We start from the raw sequence: 25,445 nt of genomic DNA on the forward strand, positions 1-25,445 counted from the left end.
ATGGCTGTGAAGCAACAGGCCCATGGAAACAGGCATTAATATTATGGATGTACCCACTGCAAATCTAAATATAACTAATTCTGCTCCCTGCACTTCTGGTTGGGCCCAAATAACTTTAATTTAATTTTGGATATTCCAGTGAAAGCAGTGCATAGATTGGCTCTACCCTTGCTACATTTCTCCTTTTAAAGAGTAGTGCAAACATTTGCAAAATGTTGTTTGTCTGAGCTGCTGGGTGCCTGGCACCCCATGAAGTTCCAAGCCCTGCACCCATGGTTGCTGCATCATTGATAGCAGCTGTAGTCTTACACCAGAATTGTATTTCACAGGGTATAATCAGTAAAACACAGGCAAGACTTTCCGTCAATATGTTTGCCAGTACATTTTGGTGTTGTTCAGTTTTAAGAAAAGATGGCAATCCTACAATGAGCTATAAAAAAGATTTATATATGCATATGTAAATGCAATAAATGCAAGTTTTCTCTCTCATAGGACCTTAAGTATAGTCAACTGCTCAATATTTCTCTTTCACTTTTACTGTGACCATCACCAAACGTTCATGTGGCTGTTCCTATAACTGCACTAGAACAAGGAAAGTCAGCTTTAACTGCCCAGGTGTTGCTGAACTGTAAATCCCAGAGGCTGACTCGGAATGCATGGAATCATACTTCAGCAACAGCTGTAAAACCCCTGAGGAATCTTTAAGAGCTCAGGAGCACACTATTAAAATGAATCTGACATGTAATGTTATACCATCGTAAAGGCCTTTGTAATTTCCCTCTATATTGTTCTGTCACATTTTTGGTTTCTGGCTCCCTGCCACAATTTTTGGTTTCAGCCAAGTCATGCCATAGACAACGAAAAACCATAAATAATTTTGTGCTGAATTTAGATGCACTCTGGGTGTGGGAAGGGCTGTGGGAGCAACAATATAGTTTGTAAAACAAATGGTTGCTATTTTCATTCTGACACCTATTAAGATTTATACAGTATTTATGATGGATGTGTTGCAACATAGTCCCAAAATGCATCCAACATTAAGCCCCTCCTACAGCTGAATTTTGGAGCTTTATTTTGGGACAGTGTATTGGCATATTTGGATGTGGCACACACTTGCACTGTAACCCTGACAAATGTTCTGCAGCTAATACAATGAAGTACTTATATACTGTACATTCATGAGTTTTGTTTTTTTTTTACTAATGTACACTTGGTTATCTTGAGCACCCAGGCCATACTCCTTGTTCTATAGACATAAACATACTGTATTTAAATTAATGTATCTATCTTTAAAGTTCTAAAACCTGGACAGTAATAATACAGGAACATGCAGATCTGTATATAATTACTTCTGCATAGGGTTAAAGTAGGTTATCAGATATCCTTATATGTATGTTGAGGTTAGAAAACTGGAACCCAAAAATCTGGTGTGCCTGATTCTGACTATAGAAAATGTTGGCAACCCTAGTAGTTCTTGTGGGAACTTCCTCACTGAGTGTTTAGGCTTTTTGTCACCACTAGATAAACTCTTTCTGAAGTAATTCCTCCCTGCAGAGAAAAGCCCATATCCAGTGAGTTTTAGTCTATTGCAAACAGACCCCAAATACTTCACTTAAGGGAAAAGACGCTGTGTGAAGCCTAGTACACTTGTGCATACATTCAGTATATTTTATATGCATAAACTGTCAATCCATTTGCTTATATATATATAAAACTATATAAAACTAGATGCATGTGTTTGCAGATAGCCCTCACATCCACCGACTTTCAATGAAATCAAACCAAGTACATATTATATGTGGTACCCTGCAACTCTGGACAGTGTGTGAAAATGAGTCAAAGACTCTTCGAAACTGAGTCATATAGTTGCAATCCTTTATTCTGATTTCAATGAATGTCTATAGAGGCAAGTTTACTGTGTCACTGCAAGCACCCACATCCAATAATCAAAGAAGTTATATATAAAGCACTGCAATGCATTAGAGCTCAGAAAAGGTTTATTTGTAGAAGGACAAATGTTTAGACAGAGAGAGGAATGCACAGCTGAACTAATACAAAAGTTGTAAAATATAATCTCTATCAGTAATAAAAACTGCAATATACTAATTATATACAGACAATGATGAAGGTGTAAGAGGTGTTGTTTTTAAAAACAGCAGAGAGAGGGGCCAAACTGTAAAAATCAATTTAAGTTAAAAAGGCCATGGTATGAACTGGGCTATGTATTTTTATTTTCAGCACATTTGGAACCTGGGGGCTCTAAAATAAAAAATAAGGATAAACCCGTGTAGGCCTTGAGGCATAGTCACATAAATCTTCCCGGAAGGTTAGGAGTAGAAAACTTATGGGGATTAAAGAACACTGCTATATTGTTTCTGTGCAGGAACAGGCCAGTCTTGAGGTGCTGGAAAGAAACAATCCCCTGTGTTGTACACAGAAAATGACGAGTGTTCTTCTTACCTATACCAAGTTGAGTGTAACTGATACCGTCTACTCTGTGCCTGGCTATATAACAGTCTTGCACCTCAGATACACAAGATCAAAATAACTACCATTCCTGCAAGCTGCTTCTCATTAGGAAATAGGCACACAGAATGATCACCAGCACAGGAGCCTTGTTGGAGATGTTGCCCTTATACTATACTGCGCCTACCACAGTTGCACCCAGTTCCCCAAATTGCAGCTGTATATGCATTTAGACAAATCAAGCACAGATACACAGAATTTTTGCACGCAATTCTTTAGGCACAAGTGTGTTGCACCTGTTGACAGGGTAGTAAGGGAACCCTAGAGCTACTACGTGGTCAGGAGCTGGTAGTACCTCTAAGGTTCCCACTCAATCGACACAGCAGTGTCCGATTTGAAACAAAAGGCAGAAAGGATTTAGCAGCACAGAATGCAGCTATAGGGAAGTGTGAAGAGTGTATTCTGACAACTTTAATTAAAGTAATTTTAGGCACAACTGACTGCAGGGAAAAGCGTAACTGTGCTTATGGACATAAATGAGCCCTATTACCTGGAACTCTGTAGTCAAGCAAAGAGAGGAAAATTATACATGCTCCAGTCTCAAGGGAATAGCCTCAGAATTAACCATGAATTAAGGTAGGGATCCCACACCATTTTTACTTGTGAGCCACACTCAGATGTAAAAAGTATTGCTGTGCTCCACAACCATGAAAAAAGTTATTTGGGGATGCTAAATAAGCATTGTGAATGGCTATTTAGTCACCCCATGTGGACTGTTAGCCTGTGGGAGGCTCTGCTTGAGTAAAACTGTGTCTGTGCTTCCAAAACTTGCCTCCAAGGCAGAGATTTCAAAATGGGCACCTACTTTGTGGCCACTGGGATCAACATCAGTGAAGGGTAGCGAACAACATGTTGCATGTCAGCCACAGGTTGGGGATCACTAAATTAAGGAATAAACAGAATTAGGGATGCAGTTTTATATTACACTTTGCAAAACAGACATTATGAAGAGGTAAAATTGTGGCATATTGCAAGAAAAAAAATAATCTTTCTCAGGTTTCAGTTAATCTGCTGTTGGGAGTGAAATATTATGTCCACTAGTTGCTGAAGTCAGCATTCTGTTTGAAGACATCTCTAGATCTTACAATATAAACAGAAAGATTTTGATCTGGAAGAACCATGCTGCTTCTGTTATAAATCCTATATTTGCATTAATCCACTTGGTGAAGCAGACTAAATGCTTGATGAAGGTAAATGATGTCACAGGACTGGAATGTTCAGTAGGGGGAGAGCGGTTATGTGCTCTCACCGGTGGAATTGGAAGCTCGGTGCCAGGGCCTTGAGATAGACATTCAATCTTCTGTTTTCCTTGAAGTGCTATTCAGTTCCTTGTTTAAGGCAAAGATAACTACATTAAACCTGGGCTTTGTGTCAGTTGCTAAGGCACACTATTCAGTAAGGACTCTGTCTAGTATATGTCTGTTATAATTTTGCTATATTTTTACTAACTCTGCCCCATAACATGTTAATACTTGGTGACAGAATTAGAGGGGGCATAATTAGAGCGCATGGTGTATAGAAGATAAGAGCTTTAATAAAAGTGAAAGGACAATCCTGACCCAAATAGGTTGCTTGTGCTAGAGTCCTGCAGTGGGTAGCCTTTAGCTGCAGTGGGGTAGCCATTTAAGGGGATAACAAATGAAAATCTACTTTTCACAATGTAAAAGCGCATTACATCACTTCTAGTATATGGGGCGTCATTTCCGTTCAGCGCTTACTGTGGTAGCAGGTTGGTTGGAATTACATGGGTATAAGAAAGTGGGTAAGGGTGTACAGTTTGGATTTAGTGTAAGCGGGCATAGGTTGGGCACGGGTCTGAAAAAACAGACCCACGCAGGTCTCTAGCTTGTGTCGCTTTAAAGGTTCATCCTTTAAAAGTCTCCTGAGGGAAGAAGTTGCTTGCACATCTGGTGTCTCAATGATTAGGTCAGATAACCCCATCTGGTTGTATGTGTGACCAGCATGAGGCATTCCACTTATTTACCTGCTTCAAGGAGACATGTATCTGGTAAATTTGTGCTATGTTTTAGCTTATAAATATGACCTGAAGAATTTGTGAAGTATGACAGATATAGAGAAAACCAATACTCAGTTTGTATTAAATAAATAAACAAATGAGAAAATCAGAATAAATGATTCCTGCTACCACTATTATCCCAAACAAAACTCAGTCATGTTTGTTCTATAATAGCATACAGTGATATATATAGCAGAACAGCACTGAATTGTAACCTTCTATATAATGGTTTACTTATCTACAGCATAACCAGAATGTGCACTGGTACTCTAGATAACAGGCAGTGGTTTGAATGGATGATGACTAAAAGAAGGCCCAAATAAAAAGTTAAGCAAGTTAAAAATACAAGGGGACAATGCATTGTGCACTGTGCAGTGAGTGGTGTTCTTGAAGAATAGCCGCAGGTCGCAGGCTCTGAAACAGAGACCTGGGGCTTCCCCCATAAATACAGCACTGACTACATTGGTAAGGGGCAGATGCACTTCCCCTGTAACCTAAAGCTGGCCACATACTGAAAGATCCACTCGTTTAGCAAAGTCGTCAAACAAGTTGGTCTTTCCCCCATATACCCACCTTGAGGTATACTTCTTGCCCAAATGGGATTAAAACTACTCCATTGACATCTGGACGATTTTCAGACAGATATCGGTCAGGCAGGCCCATCTAAGGGCCCCATTGACCACTTGTGTCCGGGGAAAAGTAAATGACTCCTATGGGCTCACAGAAAAAATTCTGTTTTGTTTTTTAGTGAGACAGTTAAATAATTGCAAAGTACTGATTACAACACAGCAATTACTGCGCCCAACTTGTTTACATTTTATTTATATCACTGGATTTCATAAAACTACTGCATTTTTTTATATTTAATATTTTCATACAACGTTGTGTGCTCACAAGTCTATAGGGGTTATATATAACCCGCAAGTGCAGTAGGCATAGTGCAATTCTGGCTGCAATTGACATGTTTTTTACACACAATGCAGTGTTTTTCCCATTATCCAGTGTATCACAATTTGTGCAGTCGAGCTTGCACTTCCACATGAATCAGACACAATTGCACTGATAAATTTGTAAATATGGTGTCACTTTCAGTGCTGTCAAAGTGATATGTCTGCCCAATTGTTTAGGCACAAGTGTGCTCTGTCTATGGACAAAGGCCACCATGGGAAACAGTCACTCTCACTGGGATGTAAATTTATCCACAGTGCAATCAGTGAGGCCCAGAAAGTGTAGGGGCCCTTTGGATCTTAGAATGCCATAAATTATTGTGCTTTCTTACAGCTTGTGGAAGAATGGGGTACCAAACAATATTCTTGCTTTGGGGTCCTTCATTGTTTTTTTTCCACATACTGAGTCTTTAGATATCAGGTAGTTAAGGATAGCTGCTGGGAGACTATTACATTCATTCATTTGTTTTTTAAATTTATTTGCTATATGCTGGCATTGTAGTTTACATCTCTCAATTCCTGCTTTCAAATAATATATCAAGAATATTTAGCCTTTCCTTTTGAACAGATGGCTCTATGATTGCATAATGTTGCTGATTTTAGGTGAGAAAAGTGCAAAATAATTTCAGTCTCTGTCTAGTAGTATTTCCATGCTCAAGATTTCTAAAACGACTTCCAAAGCTAAAGGAAGGGCCAACCATGGCTGATTGCTCACATATGTCTGCCCGACTTAAGTATCAACAGGAGTATGCACGGTAGGGTGTATATGAACTGCTACATCCCTGTAGAAGCCGGGGAATGCCAAGAATTTTAGTTATGCAAACAAGCGGTTTTGTCTTCCAGTGCTGCAGTAAGAAGAAGGGCAATCTTGAAACTATTAAGGCTGGGACAATTTTCAGTGTAAATTAATGATTCCAAAGACTGCTACTACTAAATACAAGATTTTGAATTTTATGTTACATATTCATTGAATTTTGTCTTTTAAGGTAATTATATGAATGATCCTGGATGGAATAAAGGGACTAAATAAACTATATAGGACTATCTTAGTTTACTGTCTCTAAGTTACATTTGAGTTAAACTGAAGCACTCCCATGGGAATGGAGGGATGTCAGCAACCATTTTTCACATGATGTCTAGAAGTATCTACACTGCAAAAAGACAACTCCTCATTATTGTTATGATAAAGGTCAGGTTAAATGATTTGTGATGCTAAACAAGTTTTTATACCCTGTACTAAAAACAAAATATAATGTATTGTTTTGTGAAAATACAGTTTTAACAGTATATGTAATTACTATTTCACTCTATATATTCCCTTATTGATGGCACATCACAGGATTTATATAGTCTAAGCATCACTGGCTTAGTGCTTAGTTATGGTCTGCATATGCCTTGGGTTCAAAGGATTGAATAAGCCCCTATTTGAATTGCCACTTAGGTGGTCAAATGAGCAGATGTTCTTCTATATAGCCAGCTGTAGACATAGGTACTCACACCACAGTTTGGTAAAGAGTTGCCTTGCACAGTGGTAACCCTATCCCAGCTGGAACCACTGAACCCCCACATGACCATGATGATAACTATTATCACATTATTAAGTCAGGGCTGTGCTACTGAAAGCTGCAGTATGACATTTTTAACACCACATGGTTTGTGTGACTTTCCATATATGACATTATCACTTCATTTTCATCTGGCCTCTGATTATAGTGAAATAGTAAAAAATTGTCCCACTTTCTGAAAAAAGCTGGTGATCATCTCAGGTCCAAATATCATGTGTTGAATTAAACACTGTACTAGAATGCTGTACTGAAAAAGAGGACAATACACTCCTAATGATCTAACAGGGTGCAAATCCCGTAAATGATATCCTTATAAATGGTGCTTGCTCATGTAATCAGTTATAACCAGTGCTTAGTAATGTAATTTCTGTTACATGACTCATTAAAACTCATGTATTATAATAAATAATATAGCCTCACTATATAAAGAAAAACAATTTGCCACAGACCTAAAAAGAAATAAAGCATTTTTGAGCATTTTAGGGGTCATTTACCTATCCGTGGGCACAATTGCAAGAGCATTAAGGTGCACAAATGCTCTCGCACTTAGTGCTTACCTCTCAAGCACTAGAACCCCAGGGAAGCAATGGATTAAAAATATAATACTTGGTGTAGAGAACAGCGGCAGAGGGTCCTTAAGTTGTGTATCTCAATGACATGAAATTTTCCTACAGGGGCATGTAAATATAAAAATGTTCAAGCCCATTTCAGTATCTGGCCCCAGATATAACTTAATGCTCCATATCTCAACCACTTTATCCCTATATGTGCATTACCCAATGAGTGTACATGCAACTTAAGCCATATTACACATACTCACCTGCCATAAGGATTAAGTACACTAAGATCCTTGAAGATAAACAGTCTGTTTGGGTCTTCATCTGAAGGAGAAAATACCTTGTGTGCCTGCAGCCTTTTGTTTATGTACTGAAGTTTGTGTACTTATTGCATGTACTCCACAATCATAATGCATTGCACGAGTTACAGTAGAAGAGCAAATACTGCACACAGGACATACAATGCTGCTTAACCTATCCAACAGTTATAAACATCCTACCATTACAAGACACTTTAGAGGTAGTCAGAAAATGCATATCAGGTGGAACTAAGTTAAGCCCACCCCTAAGTAACCATCTTGATTCCAGCTCAACAACAATGAGTAGGGCCTTGTCTGTAGGGTGTCTGTTTATGAAATAGCAACAAACTGAACAGTCTTTCTTTAATATAGCTCTTACTCAGTGTGCACTGAGATTTCTTCCACAGTTATGCCAGCCAAAATATTCAGTAACTTAAACTCTGGAGCCTTCACATATTGTAATTCTAATTTCATCATTAACTCAGTAGACTCACTTCCATCAAATATTCTTTGTTTCCCATTATGGGTTTGCTTTATTGTGGCACTTTTATTGGGAGCTCTTTTGCAATACTGAAGATTTACTCACAAAACCAGAAGGAAATGTGCATCTAATCAATGGTCAGGGCACTCAAACTAATAATTAGGGGGGCTACGTTTTAAGACAGTAAAAGACTCATTTTACTGTATGTCCTTGTGGAATCAACAGACCATATATATATGTACAAGTAATATGTAGACTAATTTACATCACGGCAACAGATAATAAATACATCCATGGGTCTAATTTACTAAGAGAAAACAAAATGTAAAAGTTACCTTAAGTTGCTATGGTTTTCCAGAAATTTGCTTTGTGGGATACACATTTTTGTACCAACCATTAGGTGTAAGCTATGCTTCTATACTTGTTTAAAAATTGCTATTTAAAATTTGCATTCTGTGAACATCATTTGAGAACTCCATGGGGATTATTTTACATGCCTTCAATTTGTGTGCATTTCATTTGTTGCAAAATCACTGACACCACAGTCCCAGACCTAAATGTAACCTGGATTTAAAAAGTGATGTTAAATAATATGATTTATATACAATATATAAAAGCCAGGAATATTTTGAAAACTTTATCCTTTTAAACGGTGTTTGGTGATGTCATCAGTTATAATCAGTGCTCAGTGATATCATTTCTGTCACATGACACACTGAAACTTGCATATAGTGATAAATGATGTACCCATACTGTAAAATGTAAAAACATTAGCAGTAAACTTGGAGTTCGGCAACCTGTATATGGCCATGGCACTCCTTGGTGACAGATAATATCCTTATATTTTACAATAGGGGGGGACATTAGTCACTATACAATATACTCTAAAAATCAATCACTCTAAAGAATGAGAGCCACACTGCTGGCTGACTGACTTGAACTGTAATCAGCTTGTGTGCAGCTAGCTGTAATCAAAACTCCAAAGATCACATGTTTTGCTTATGGTTTTTATACATTTTCAATTAAATCAGGTTTTTTTTAACACTTGTTCCAATGTAGGAAATAACTCCTTTATTTACTTCCTTCCTTTTAGTTTGTCTCTAGGGAAACAAACATGCTAAGAAGCATGCAGAGGATTTTGTGCTCTAGTTATTTAAACAGAGTGCTTATGGAGGCATTCCGAGTTTTTTGTGGGTGGCATAAAGCCATATATTCGGAAAGGTCACACTGAGCCCCGAGCAAATGAAATTGCTGGCTAATCAGAAGTAATTTTATAACTTGCCATATACTGTTTAAAAATTAGCTGTTTCTTAATTAGTGAGTATAAATATTTATACACATACACACACTTTACAGAACTTGTTAAATAGGAAAAGCATGGGTTAGGGCACTGAAATCAAAAATGCTAAATGTAAAAAGGTGCAAAATTGATATATAAATATGCATTTGAGCAATAGTTCGGTTAACTGGAACCAAACAATGTAATGAAAATAGTCTCATTTATATATATATATATATATATTTTTTTTTTTTTTAATTTTCTTAAACTTTTAGTGGCCTTGGCTTAGCAGTGGGGTAACCACACCAGAGGCTTGATGGGCCAATCTGGCGGCAGAGCTGGAGAGGTGAGGGTTCCCACAGCGATCGCATGGCAAGTGTGATGTCACTTCCACAACTTAAGGGCGTAGGTCCAGTGCCTAGGGTAGCATGGGTCCTAAACAGAGCCCTGGCTGTGTTTTAAAGGGGGATAAAGGAAACTAATGTTTGATAACTAGCACTGCATGCTCACTCTAGACTCTGCTTAAGTAACTTTCTTTCAGTCATATATATTGTCACATAAACATCTTCAGCACTACACCTTTTACTGCCCTTGGCTTAAAGGACATGTAAACCCCACACACAAAAATGTAATCAGTGAACATCCTCTTTAAAATCTTTCAATACCTGCCACTCTGGTTGTCCAGAGGTTAATAGTAAGGCTGCAGCATCCCCTTAATCACTTAGATTTCCTTCTCTTCCTGTAACCCACTCGGCCCCCTCCCGCCGGAATTTGCTTTGGCTGTTTGCTTGTGGGCATGCTCAGATTAGTAAACACACCCCCCAGTCTAGTAGCCAATGAAGAGACGGCATTGCTGGTTCCCACAGAAACTCAGCTCTAGCTGTCTGCTTCAGTTTTTTTCTCCTGAGCTCAGCTTTACCATTACAGTGCTCAAACAATGCAGAACTTTTATCAGAGACAGTTGTGCCTGTGTGAGCCTGTATTCTTGATGAAATGTATGCTGAATAAGGGGTTTTGTGTATGTATATGCTGTTCGCAGATTTAAATGTATCCAATTATGTATCAGGGGAAAAATGGCCAACGGGTGAAAGCTGCTATTTGCTTTAGGAAAATGTGATGGTGCTAGCAAACGGAGGGGATATATGCAGTACAAATGATACCATTTGGGTGGGGGAGACATGCCCAACCGATATACACTGTAGGAAAATGTAGGCTTTACATGTCCTTTAACAGTTAAGGGGCCAAGGGTCCAGCTCAAAGAAGTTTGGTAAGAGCTTAGGCATAAAATATTCGGCAAATGCAAGGTGGCCGCACATGGGCCAATATAATCTGCCAAGTCAGAAGCTTATTTTTATGTAACTTTATTAAAAAAATGTACAAAATTTAACAGTTAAATGCAAAATACATTATACATTGGGAAAATATATATATATATAAAATATATGCATACCCCATTTTTGATAGTATTATAAAGGAGTACATTATAAAAGGCATTTTTCAAACCACGTTATGTGTTGAATTATATAAACAGGAAGTGCAAGCCAAAGCGCGAGACAGCATTTAACTTACTGCACTGTTCATATAGAGGGGAAAAGCATGTGTAACTGTTAAGGCATGAAGTTTTAGCCAGGAAGTTGTGACGAACAGCCTGAAAAGTCAGGGGCCAGGATTTATATACAGACCTACAAATGACACATTTCAGAAGAATGTTATCTCTATTACTGCTATATTTCGGCTAACTGGAAGAGAAATGTTGCTGTCAGTTTTCCTAACACGGAAAACTTTAATAAAAAAAAAAAAGAAAGAAAAAAAATATATATATACAGGTATAAGACAGAATAATATCCAGAATTATCTAGCATAATATAGATATATATCCATTTTAGCCATGGGCCTTGCAAAAGCCAATTTTAAAACTCTTCAATGTGTAGAGCACCTTAGGGACAAATGTTTTTCATAAATTAATTGCCATTCCTTTTCTAATGAAGTCTGTAAAAGGCACATGGTCAGTGATCAAGCATTGTAAGCAGGCAATGGGTGTCCCTGATTAAAACGGCATCAGAGTCTTTTAGACCAGCCCTTCTAAAATGCTTCTTTGATGACGCTCTAGTGCTTAACTAATCTAGTGCAGTATACAACTATAGTACAGTTTTACCAAAACAATACAGTGCACTGGGAATTAGAATAGCCTGTAAAATAAATTACTAACCTATGTTTAATTGGAATTTTAATTTAGGTGTGCACATATTCATCCCATGGGTTCGATCAAGTTTTTACCCTGTCTATATCCAATTTAGAGTAGATATTAATGTTTTAATGGTAGTGTCTGATCATTGGGCAAAATGTTCAACATAATTTTGTTAAAAGTAGTATTCAACAAAATTCCCTGGGTATCATCATTTCTAAGAGGAACAAAGATGGACATCTTTTTCCCCATGGTTTTTTTTTACATATTAAAGAAATGACAGTGGATTTATAAACTAAAACCATTGCCCCCTAAGAGCTTAAATATGGTAGACAGTTTGACAAATGCAAGAGGTCCTCTACACTCACCAACCATCAATTGACATAGGATATCAAGACATTTTGTGCATTAGGCTACTAAATACGCCATCCCCAGGGATGGTTTGCCACAATATTGTAATACATTCAAGCTGGCCAACCACTTTACAGTCATCCCCAGTCTGCCCATTCCCACTCTCACTTTTATCCAGTTCATTGAGAATGCTACTGCTGCATTATATATTTTGCACAGGGACTAAGTTTTACCCGCAACTTGCTTGCTTTCAAGGTTAAAACTCTAAAATAGTTCCCTTTTGTTGGCCACAGCTTGGGTTGAAAAGTTTTGCTCACCAATACATTTTGAACCATTAGGTGGGGTACAATGAAGCTGTCACCGCAAAATTCATATGAACAAAGACAAGAGGTCCTCTGCACTCACTATACATAGGATATTCAGTGCATTAAGCTGTCCTTAAATGTATACTGAAGTAGCAGAATTTTTAATGAATCAGTTAAAAGTGAATGTAGGACTGGCCAGACCAGGGATGACTCTGACACTGTTGGCCAGCTTCAATATATTGCAATATGTGGACAGTTTAATACACAGAAAGTCCTAACACCTCTTGTATTTGATAAGATGAATTTGTGATCACAACTTCATTGCACCCTGTCTAATGGTTTAAAATTTAGTGGCAATCACAACTCTCCCTTTTTTTCATATGGTGGGCAGTTTTACATTTTTGGGGATTTTTGCAATAAGTTACAATACACAATGGTCCATACATTTTTACATTTCTGATTTTGATTGCAGTGGATTATATAAACTTACTTTAATAATTTCATCTGTTATGAACAATTTTATAGCAGCTCAATGTCATTTTAGGATGCAGTAGAGAAATGGAATCCATCTAGGCGAATACTTACTTAAGTAAGCATCATATGATTGGTTAGTTTGTGACCTCTTGGTAGACAGAAAGTATGTAAGGGAGTATTGAAGTGGCACTGATTGTCTTGAGAAAGGCCAGGTTGAGGGGCCATTTCTCATCCTACTATGGTTGAATCCCACATCAGCACAAGTGTTGGCAAATTTTATCTGATGATGCACCATGTGGACGAATGCATGGTTTATCTGCTGATGAGGAGAGTGAAACAGCAGCTTCCATTCACCGTGATTTTCAAGTAATCATCTCTTGGTATCCATTCGACAGATGTGCAGTACCACTGCTAAAATAATCAAGTTGCTCCTTAATATTCCCCTCTCAGCAGTCTTTTTTCATGTAGAAATCAGTCAGATTTTCATTGACAGGCCAAAAACATTTGTATCTGCTACCTTGACTAAACAATGTATTAGAGCACTATGTAATGCAAATATCATGTCTGATCAGTGATAGGACACAATACCACACCTGTCTTATAGAAAATTAATTTACTTGTGAAGTAGTTGAAAATATTTTTCTGTTTCTGCATAGAAAACTTGTGCCATTAGCCTTACAGTCGGCATATTTTGTTTAAAATTGTTCAACTCCCTGGCACATACTGTGCTACAGATCTGTAGAGCAAAGATCAGCTTGAGTTGGGGGGTGGGAAGAAACAAGTGATACTGCTGTGTTTTCTGTATCAAACTAACTCAGTTGTATCCAGCTGAGTTTGCACTACTTTGTCTTCAGTAAAAAGCATGGGCACACAGGTAGACAAATTGACAGAAATTTCCTGCTTGTGCCCAGTTTAAAATTTTTGGAGAGCGTATAACATAACACTACTGGAAACAAGGGAAATAATGACAAACAGCAATTGCTTGTTTCATTTTCATTATGTTTATTATTGTTTCATCATTCCCCTTATTACATAAAAATATTTGAATACATTTCTGTGTATATAACCTATGTTGTACAAGTTTTATTATACTTTTCTTCTTTATTTTTCTTTTTATTTTGTCACCCCTTTATCACCTCCAACTAGTACGGTCCAATGCATACACCTTGGCGGGTTCTACTAACATACAGGTATAAATTGTAATTTGAGCATCTAATAATGCACACCTATATCAGGGGCACTAATAAAGTCTACCTAGCTAACTGGCATTGCATAGGTAGCCATTGGTGTATCAACTTTCATATAGAGTACCAAGAGCTTTTATGACCAACAAGTGTTTGCCCCCAAACATTACCCTAATTTGCTCTCAAGCTTGGCTTTAAGTGGCATATAAAATATGAAAATAAATTATACTCAAATCTCACCCTAATTGTCCTTTAGACTGAGCCCCGAACTATGTAACGCAGTTCTTTATCCATCATTCACATCACTCCCTGCCCCAGTGTTTTCCACTGGCCTTGCATGATACAAAAAATACTCCAGGTGGGTCCAGGTGTTAGTGGTCCATTCTTCTCCAGATTAGCCTGTACGTTTTTGGGGTGTGGATGTAAACCAGACGAAACCACACAAGCATGGAAAAAAACAGTGAGCCACTATTGCCCAATTATTTAAAAAGTAAAACTGTCAGCACATTATTTAAAAATCCTGACACAATTTCAGTCACTGGCAAGCGAATGCAATGGAAATCATAATTTTACTTAAAGTAGTTACCCCCACCCTACCTACAATATAAAGGTACATAAACCATCACTAATTTAGTACCTGCAGGAATTAAATCAATACAGCAAATATGCTAGTGACCTTATGTCCTGCTTTTGGTGAAAAATGACAGGAGCAATCCATAGGAATACATACACTTTGGATAATTTATTTGCAGTTATAACTTTTAATTACAAAACAGTTGTCATGACATTAAGCCAGCTTCTTTCATGTCCAAAGTGTGGTGGAATATACAGCAAACAGGAATAGAAAGGAATAATTGGGGTCAGTGTAGAGCACAACCCTTGCCTGCTGAATTACCAAAGCCTACTAGGCCATTACACTGATTTTCTGGCCTGGTCCTTAGAGAAGTGGTTGAACTAAAAATAAGTTAGGTGTATAAACCCCAAGCACTGATGCAGAGGGAGCGTAGGGGAGGGTGTGAAAATGTGAACCCCTCCCAACTCTAAAAACAACTCTTAAGGTAGGTGAGTCATACAAAAACTAAAATATTAATCAGTCAATAATAAGAAAAGCAAACACACAGAAAAGTTTCTAAACAAAAAGTCAAGCACCAAAGGCAGCTACTAAGACATTAAAGAACAAGTCCATTTTTTAGCATAATTGCCCCTTGATGACTGATAATTGGTCGCTAAGCATTGATAATAAGCTTCAAACTGTAATATGTCAAAACTTGCTCATCAAGAAAAGTAAGCTGCTAAACACACTTCACTCCTTTGTGGAACAACTTCCATAATGACCTAACATAGCAAGACTCTGAAAATCTTGTTCTGTAACCACGACAGGCAAAAAAAATCTTGCAGTTTTCATTCCAACAAGAATTTGCATTTCAGTCACTTGCACATTTAATGACTATTGTATCCTCCAATCAGGGATGTCAATCATACTCTTTATATTTGCAGCATCTATTTTTACATAAAGATTGTAATCTTGTAATGTTGTTATTGTTCCACCATAATGCAAATATGGGAAAAATAGGAAACTAGCAGGTAGATAAGTTATGCTGGCTGTGTGCATTTAGGGGCAGTTCACCCCTTATTCAACATCAATTCAGTGAATAGGGCTTAAGCTGAACATACTTTTTGCCTGTTGTTTTTAATCATGAACTAAACATAATATTCTTAGACCACATAGAGGACTAACTTACAGTATTTATGTAAGTAATTATACTGGGATTATCTCTCCGAGAACAGGAAAAGGCTGTCTATGACTGTGTTGCCATGAAAGTAAAAACTAATGTTTTGCAAAGCATCCACTATCTAAAATTAAGTGAGTTTAAATGCTGTCAGCATACTGTTTTTACATTTCCACATTGTGTAACATAGCAACAAATGTGTTCTATGCACATTTAAAGTCATGCCAAACTTGTCCTGGCTGCTATTTACAGCCTCCTATGAGCACCCTTATACAAGTTTGCAGCATGCTAACATAGAGGCCTATTTATTAGGGCACTAAACTTGGATGTTTGCAGCACTTTAGGCAAGTTAAAGGCATTTCTATAGCCAAACACACCAGTCCAACCACTTTTCAAATTTGTTAACCTTACTAATGGATCCCTGCAGGCGCCATGGACAGCCAAACAGCTTTTTCTGCAATGCCTCTCACTATCTGTTGCATCACTAAATCTAGGAAAGCACTGTCAAACTCACTTCCTGTGCTGTGCTTTTAGGAGCTTGGCATTGTACCACTTTACTTCTGAAAGCACACATTCCCCTATGGGGGCTTCACTTCTGTGCCACAACATGATGAATTTCTGGTTCAGTCTTATGTATGCTAAAATGGTTTTTTGTATGTATGACTTTATGCCTAGAAATAGCTTGAGCCTCATGATATAGCTTTGCTTTGAGATAACTGTATTTGAGTGCATCTTTTTCATAGAGCTGTTTTTTACACTGTGTTTCGCTCTGTGTGTCTGTGGCTTTATAGGTCTCTGGACAATCCCTGGCAAAATATCTATAAAGTGTTGCGTGCCAATGTCAGTCTTATTATGGTCAGTTTTACAATATGGTACATACAACTTTGATCAGGTCCAAAACTGGATAGCAATCTTATGATAGCTTTATTAGAAACGTGAAAATTTTAGTAATGCGCAGACGTTTCTTATTTTCTTTGATTTAACTGAATATGAAGTTGTCCACAAAAGATCTGGCCAAATAGTGAACTGAATCCAAAAATAATTGCTTATTCAAATTTGAGATAAACAAAAGATACAAATTATGGGAAGGCCATCTTCCATAGAGGATTATAAAAGTAATCAATTCTGTTTTTTTACAAATGATTTGCTTTTTCTTTATAACAATAATAATAAAATATTACCTTGTAGTTGATTATAGTTAAGTTGCATAAATTCATTTTGGGAGCAAAACAATCCTATTTTCTTTAATGTTTAAATGTATTTCAGTAGGCTTTAAATATAGAGATCCCTTTTTTTCTCCTACTGCATTGATGCCCTACAGGTGGCCTCTTTATGTTTAGCTGTTGCTTAGCTAACGAAACATGGGTAGTTTTATTTCTTATACTCCAGAGAAAAAAAAACAGTCCACTGCCTTCAACACCTTTAATGTGTGTGAATCCTATTATCTTTATTTAATGTTTAAATGTATTTTAGTAGGTTTAAAATAAAATGAGGATTTAATTTTTTCCTAAGGCATTGATTCCCTACATGTGGCCTCTTTGTGTTTAGCTATGACTTAAAGCACATTGGTAGTTTTCTCCACTGGCATATAAAGTCCAGTGGAAAGTCAGTCCACTGTCTTCCACACCTTGAATGTGTGACAGACAGACACAGGAACATTAAAAAATTGAAGCATTTATTGTTTTAAGTAAGCTACTCTACTACTGCCATACATTTTGACATACAATATATATGGCCTACATCTGTAGCCCCCACGTTGGTGTTTTTAACTGATTTTGATTGTTTGATACACCCTGTTGCTAATATAAAGGTGTTTTTTTATCATTGGTATTTGTACATTGATTTTGTGGAGTGAAGGGGCATTTTTTGGGGAGGAGCAAAAATTGCATTTACCCTATATTAGACATGGTGCATACAGTTGCCAGCCAAACAGGAAGTGAAAAGGAGTGTACCATTGTCCTGCTACTATTGGCATCCATTAAAATGGCAAGAATACAGGTTAAGTGGCAGAGTTATACACATAAAAATATACATACATGAAAAATGTGTAGTGAAAAAGCAAAATGTAAAGGAACACTTCAAAACTGGATTAAATGCAGCATGTGTTTTTGGGACAACATAAAATGTCTGTGCCATACCTCCCAACATTTGAAAAATGAAAAGAGGGACAAAAAGATTTGGCGCACGCAGGTGGGGGGGGGGGGCAAATTTTATTGACCACGCCCACTTTACCACACCCCATTTTTTAAAAAAATACTCCTTTTATATAGATGAAATGGCGGGATCAGACGCAAATGTGCTATACCCTCATACTGTACTACCTAAGGAAAACCAATATAGCAACTCCTACATATAAAATACAAATATAGAGAGAAGGCAGTCAGTTATAAGTGAGTTATAACTATGTATCAGCTTTGCCACCCATACACAGTGCCCCCATACACAGTAGCCCCCCCATACACAGGTGCCCCCCCATACACAGTAGCCCCCCCATAAACAGTAGTCCCCCCATACACAGTAACGCCCCCATACACAGTAACGCCCCCATACACAGTAGCCCCCTATACACAGTAGCCCCCATGCACAGTATCCCCCCAATACACAGTATCCCCCCAATACACGGAGCGATACTTCCCCTGCATGCTGTGCTCTGCCAGAGATTCTCAGGAGTGAGAGATATACGTTAGGGGTGGGAAGGTGAAACTGCCCAGCACACAAATAAACGCAGCAGCCTCTTCTGTCTGATAAAAGACAAAGCCCCCTCAGCCCCTGACCCACAGAGCAGGAGAGGAATGCAGCCAAAGCCAATAGTTAACCCTTGCCTTGTCACAAATGCTCCTCCCAGGACAATTAAACATCAAGGTAAACCTGTGAGCTTGAGTGTAGCAGGGGAGATTGAAGAGTTAAGGGGGCGGGGCTTTATTCCCCGGAGCAGAGCAGGCACAGCAATCAATTAAATGGCAAACCTGAAAAGGGACATCTAACAGTGAATCCGGGACAGCGGGAAGTGCCATAAATATTGGGAGGTTGGGAGGTATGCTATGCAACATTTCAGTGATGACTTCATTTTACCTATACTATGTTGAAAATGAAAGGTCAAATCTGTTTCCTTTCTGCTGACAAAGGTGTTTTAACGCAAGCATGACCTGTAGACTACTTTAAGCAATAAAGTAACATTAAAATTTGCCTTAATATGAGGAAACTATTTTAATTGCTGATTACTAACGAGGTAGGGGACAACAATGTGCCATGTGGGTATCGCTATAAAAACCATCATTCCCGGCACTATACGCCAGCAGGAAGGCAAGCAAGCCCTGGGAGCTGTCTGAACTTTCCATGAGAAAGTTTAGTCATTCACTAATGGGCGGGTGCAAAGGAAAAAAATCCACATTTTCTTTCCCAAATAAGTCGAAAAAACATTGCATATTTTAGGCAGGAAACGCCCCCACCTGGTGATGCCACTACTTATGCCCTGCCCCCAGCTAGCCAAGCCCCGCTCCATGCATGACCTCACCCAAGATATCCAGGCAGTAACTCATTGATTGCGCTCAGTGTATAGGGAGCAGCCGCAGGCTAGCGATCTGTATCCGTGTTCCTTCTGCAGTTCCCATTGATCTTCAGTAGAACTGCTCTTGCATTCTGAGTGCATTCCATAGGACAGGCGCTATATAGCTGTAGGGCTGCATGCTGGATTATAGCTGCTCTATTCCCATTCATTCCGGTTAGTGGAAACAGAAATTTAGCATTTTGCTTCTTTTAAAGATAAAGAGTTATTTTTTCCGTCTGGAACTTTGGAGGAAACTTTAGTGCAATATTTATTCATTTTTACCTCCATATTTAAATTGCACTTTATATTTTTATAATTTTTCTATCGTCTATTTTAGTGAGTTAGGTTTGGCTACGGTAAAAGAACACTTTAAGTGAGCCTGTGAGACAGATTTTTTGAGGAGCTAGAGACTTAACAGAAAGGGCAGAATGGCTGGAGTCAACTCCCTGGAAGCGGTGAAGAAGAAGATCCAAGCACTACAGCAACAGGCCGATGATGCTGAAGAAAGAGCGCAGCTGCTGCAGAGGGAGCTGGACAGTGAACGAGAGATGCGTGATAAAGTGAGGCGCAGCTACTCCAGACAATACGGCCTCTATTTCCTGTCCTTTCTCTCTCTCCCTCTCCTCCTCTGCGCTGAGCGCAATCTTCCATTCTCCAAGATATTCTCTGTGCGGCCCTCCTTCTGCATCCTAATGTCTGGGTCCTCCTTGTTTTGCATAAAATAGCTTTTCCATGACTTTTATGCTCTGCTTCTTCTTTATTCTGAGTCTACATTAACAAACTCTTCTTATATTCATAAGTCTGATAAATAGCAAACATACCTCCCAACCTCAGCTTTCAGCGGGACAGTCCCGATATTTATGGCACTTCCCGCTGTCCCGGATTCACTGTTAGATGTCCCTTTTCAGCTTTGCCATTTAATTGATTGCTGTGCCTGCTCTGCTCCGGGGAATAAAGCCCCGCCCCCTTAACTCTTCAATCTCCCCTGCTACACTCAAGCTCACAGGTTTACCTTGATGTTTAATTGTCCTGGGAGGAGCATTTGTGACAAGGCAAGGGTTAACTATTGGCTTTGGCTGCATTCCTCTCCTGCTCAGTGGGTCAGGGGCTGAGGGGGCTTTGTCTTTTATCAGGCAGAAGACGCTGCTGCTTTTATTTGTGTGCTGGGCAGTTTCACCTTCCCACCCCTAATGTATATCTCTCACTCCTGAGAATCTCTGGCAGAGCACAGCATGCAGGGGAAGTATCGCTCATTCATAAAATATAGCAGACATTTAAAAGGGGCCCTTATAAGTCTGGGAACCTTAGGCCTTGTAACATGGCTAGAAATCATACCGCCCAACTGGCCCGCTTTCCACAGGACAGTCCCAGTTTTGGTAGCGCATCCCGCTGTCCCGGATAGTACCATGAATGTCTCGCATTTCCGTAATGCATGACATTCATGGAACTATCCCTGACAGCGGGATGCGCTGGCTGTAGTCAGGCATTCCTCTTCTTCAGTGGCTCCTCTCTATATGCGGCTCCTTGTCGGTGGAGCCAGGCCCTTTTATAAGGTTGCGCCCGTGCGTATTGACGTCACATGCACGCATGCGCAGGCGCAACCTTATAAAAGGGCCTGGCTCCACCGACAAGGAGCTGCATATAGAGAGGAGCCGCTGCAGAAGAAGAAGCAGCAGCAGCAGCATGTATGGAGGCTCTGTGTATTGGGGGGATACTGTGTATGGGGGCATTACTGTGTATGGGGGCGTTACTGTGTATGGGGGCACTGTGTATGGGTGGCAAAGCTGATACATAGTTATAACTCACTTATAAGTGACTGCCTTCTCTCTATATTTGTATTTTATATGTAGGAGTTGCTATATTGGTTTTCCTTAGGTAGTACAGTATGAGGGTATAGCACATTTGCGTCTGATCCCGCCATTTCATCTATATAAAAGGAGTATTTTTTTTAAAAATGGGGTGTGGTAATTGGGGCGTGGCCATAAAAGTGGGCATGGTCAATAAAATTTGCCCCCCCCCCCCTGCGTGCGCCAAATCTTTTTGTCCCTCTTTTCATTTTTCAAATGTTGGGAGGTATGGCAAAAACCTTTTCAGTGCACTGAATATTTATGATGTTTCAGAATGATCTCCTTGGTCACACACTTACACGATTATACTGCATACCCCCCTATCCTATTTGGTTTTAGCTTACTATGAGGGTTTTTTCTACTTTGACCTTAGATTTCAGATAAAGGGGAGTAAAACCATTACTAAGGTGATTAATAATTAAAGGGGATGTCCACACAGAAAGGTTCACATAGTGAAAGGTAATATAACTTTAAGCATCTACAGTATATTCATTAGTTATATGTAAATGTATTTGCTATTGCAAACAGTATCTGCATTTGTGTTCTGGTTCTGACTCTTGACACAATCAAGTAGAAGTCAGTTTCCAGCCAGCTGGCTTCTGCTACATTGTTGTAGAAGTCTGAATCCCCAGAAAATATAAACAGCCAGAAAGATAGTACTTTTAGTAGCTGTATTTCAAGCAACTTTTAACACAATAGACTATTTTGGAAAGTTGTTTTTTTGCATTATGTCAAAACTGTGTCTGTTGGGCAGTTTATCTGGTCCTATGCATACAAACAGTTTTCTTTTCTGTTATTAGATAGGCAAAAGATATTAAATGTTAATACCAATACAATGTATTATTGTTTGCATAGAAAAAGTAAAGTTTTATGGCATAGGTTCTTTTAACAGAACATACATTCATGTATATAAGAGCCTTATCCTGCCATATTGTTCATCTTGCCAAATGAGATATTGTCCTGCAGGCAAAAGCCCTTCAAGTAGTCAGCAGTGACTGATGCTATGTTGAATTCCCTTGAGAAGCAATATGGCAGGCCCAAACATTAAAAACAGAATTTTGCACTTACATGAATCTATTCTAAATATGGTGCTTTAAATCTGTATCCACACTAGCAACACTGTTGCTATTATTTATGGTAGCAACTACTGCAAAATATAACAGTGCTTACAGCAGCATCTGTGGTTTTGAACAAGCAGCCCTACAATATATAGATTACAAAACTGCAAACATTTTGTGGCAAGACTTCAGTGAAAAATCACAGCTATAAATTGTCTTGCAAGTTCCCTATTCTTTGTATCTGCTATGTGAAAAGCCACATATGCCCTCCCCTAAAATGTATAGCAACTGTATTGCCAGCAAAATAATGTAGCTGAGTGAGTGGATGATTTCAGTTTAGCACTGTTCTTCATATTCTGTAACTGTGCAGTAATCTTAGGGCTACTTTATGCCCCCAGCTTATTCAGGATTTTACACCCCATGGCCCAGTCTATGCAAAAGTGTCCCAGAGTGCTCTAGTTTCCTATAAGAAACAAAAACAACAAAGAAGTAGTTACTTATACGATCTTTATCTAAAAGTAACTTCTTATTTAGTTCTCTTGTGTGGGCGTGGCCTTAAAAATGAGTGTGGTCTGCAAAATTTTGCGAGGCCTAAATAATATCCAAGGTACTCCTGACAGTTATTAAAAATTCTAAGTTTAAGTGCATTTTATAGGGTCAGCATTGTGGCTCAGTGGTTGGCATTGTTACCATGCAGTGCTTTGGGCCCTATGCCTTTCCTGTGTCTTAGTGGGTTTCCTCCAGGTTTTCTGGTTTCCTCTCACACTGTGAAAACATACAGGAAGGTTAACTGGCCTCTGATAAACATAGACTACAGTGACTGTAGTGTGTTTCTGTGTAAGCTTGATAAAGGGCAGTTGCCCAAAACGTTGCCTTTGGCACAAATAAAATTCACCTTTTTCACCATTTCGGAGGGCTGCACCATATTTTACTTTGTGTTTGTGTGTAGTAGGGACCACAATTTTCACTGGGGTGGGAGACTGACATACAGACTAGAGCACTGTGCAATATGTTGGTACTATATACATAAAGGATAATAATGATATAATTAGTGATGTGAAATCAGTGAAGATCTGTCAGTGTTGTCAGTGACTCCTGCGATTAAATTGCTGAAGAAAGTAATACTTCGGACAGCCTTTCATAAGATGGCTGTACCTACTGTAATTTTCAGGCAGTCTGCGCTCCTCATATGAACTCATAAGAAAAACATAGAAAACTGGCACAGAATGCTGCCAGTAAGAACGCTTGAGAAGCTTTCAAAGTCACTGCGGGTCCATATATTCTTCTGGTTTTGTCCTCTCTTTATACTTGGCTGCAGTATGGCTGAACTGATGTCTGGCTAGTCTTTGTCAGGGTGGAGTGCTGATTTCAAAGTAGAAGATGAAAGTGCTGGTTGTTTTTTCTTGGAGACAAGAGCCCCTCTGTGGCTTAGACTAAAGCTAGGGTAAATCTGTCTGCTACAGACTACATACCTGTACTAAAATATTATAGAGAACATCTGTCATTTATTTTCCCGTCCCCTCTGATCAGCTGTAGGTCTTGTAAACTTAAGATTATAAGATCTGGGCTTTGTTAATAGGCGTGCCTAGTGCGTGCAAAGAATTATGCCTCTTTCTGGAAGCGTTTTCTTTGGACCCTCTTGTACATTCAGAATTCAAGTACTGGTAATAATATTTTTACTACCCATGCAGCAGAGAATTAATTTATCCTAGCAGACGACAAAGCACTGCCTTACCTGCTGTAGGGACATATTTCTGTACATGAATCACCCAGTGAAATCATACAAAAGTCATTACTGAGCCTTTTTACCTATTTCTCAACTGGGTGATTCAGTCTAGTTAGTAGAGGCCCAATGCAACCTTAGATTCTCCTTACAGCTCAGGTGTGGCATGCTGATTAGAAAAATTATGATTATAAATACTATGGATCAGAGTTCTGTGCTAAATTCTAGACAAGGAAATTATCTGTTCACAATCCCTGGGAGAAGAGAAGTGGTGACATCATGGCGCATAGGCTAGTTGCACACAATGCATGGAGCTTCTATAGCAGTGATCCCCGACCAGTGGCTTGTGAGCAACATGGCCTCAAAGCAGATGCTTATTTTTGAATTCCTGGCTTTTGGACAAATTTTGGTTAGATAAAAAGCAGGTGTACTCCCAAACAGAGCCTTATGTAGGCTGCCGGTCCACATAGGGGCTACCAAATAGCCAGTCATAGCTCTCATTTGGCACCCCTGGTATTATTTTCATGCTTGTGTTGCTCCCCAACACTTTTTCCATTTAAATGTGACTCACATGTATAAAAGGTTGGGGACCCCTCTTCTATAGCATACTTTATACACTAATTCTCAGATAAAGCCTCTATACAACTCTGTGGGATGGCAGCTGTAAAAGATTCTGTTTATATCTGTATTAATATCTACCTTTGGCTGTGTGAAGCTAAGCTCATATATAAAGCTGGACCAAAAACAACAGGTAGTTGAATTGGGCAGTAAAACTTTGCTCTGATCATACAGCAGCTGCTTGAATGGTCTGATCAGGCAGGTAAATGAATCCATTTTTGTATTATGTATTTGGCTCATTTGATGTTGTTGCAAGAACAATACATATTGTAGCTTATATTGTTTTTGCTGGCTCTAGATTTATCTAATAGTAGGTGTTATGTATTACAGTAGACTTGCCAAATATATACATATTTTTCCACCTTCCCTTAACATTGCCAAAATACTATCATATAGTATCAAAGTACTGCTCAGAAGAACTTGAGATATGTGTTGTTGATACAGGTATCGGACCCCTTATCCGGAAACCCATTATCCAGAAAGCTCCGAATTACGGAAAGCCCGTCTCCCATAGACTCCATTATAATCAAATAATTCAGAATTGTAAAACTGATTTCCTTTTTCTATGTAGAAATAAAACGGTACCTTGGAATTGATCCCAACTAAGATATAAATAATCCTTATTGGATGCAAAACAATCCTATTGGGTTTAATTAATGTTTTATTGATTTTTTAGCAGACTTAAGGGGTTGAGATCCAAATTACGGAAAGACCCCTTATCCGGAATACCCTTGGTCCCGAGCATTCTGGAT

General features: G+C 38.7%; 1 protein-coding gene across 5 annotated transcripts in view; it reads left to right on the forward strand.

Moving 5' to 3' along the window:
- tpm4 (tropomyosin 4) overlaps window positions 1-25,445 on the forward strand; it is a 66,119-nt gene that overhangs the window by 19,867 nt on the left and 20,807 nt on the right. Inside the window, exon 1 of one of the 5 annotated variants that reach the window (XM_012963269.3) lies at window positions 19,402-20,007. The exons of 2 other annotated variants lie outside the window; for them this stretch is intronic. In XM_012963269.3, coding sequence (XP_012818723.1) covers window positions 19,876-20,007 — 132 coding nt within the window. In that variant the 5' untranslated portion in view covers window positions 19,402-19,875. Of the gene's footprint in view, window positions 1-19,401; window positions 20,008-25,445 lie in introns of those variants that run through there. 2 more of the 5 variants (XM_012963264.3, NM_001017087.3) reach the window with 2 other exon arrangements.

Source organism: Xenopus tropicalis, chromosome 1 (genome assembly GCF_000004195.4).
Source record: "Xenopus tropicalis strain Nigerian chromosome 1, UCB_Xtro_10.0, whole genome shotgun sequence".
Lineage (NCBI taxonomy): Eukaryota > Metazoa > Chordata > Amphibia > Anura > Pipidae > Xenopus > Xenopus tropicalis.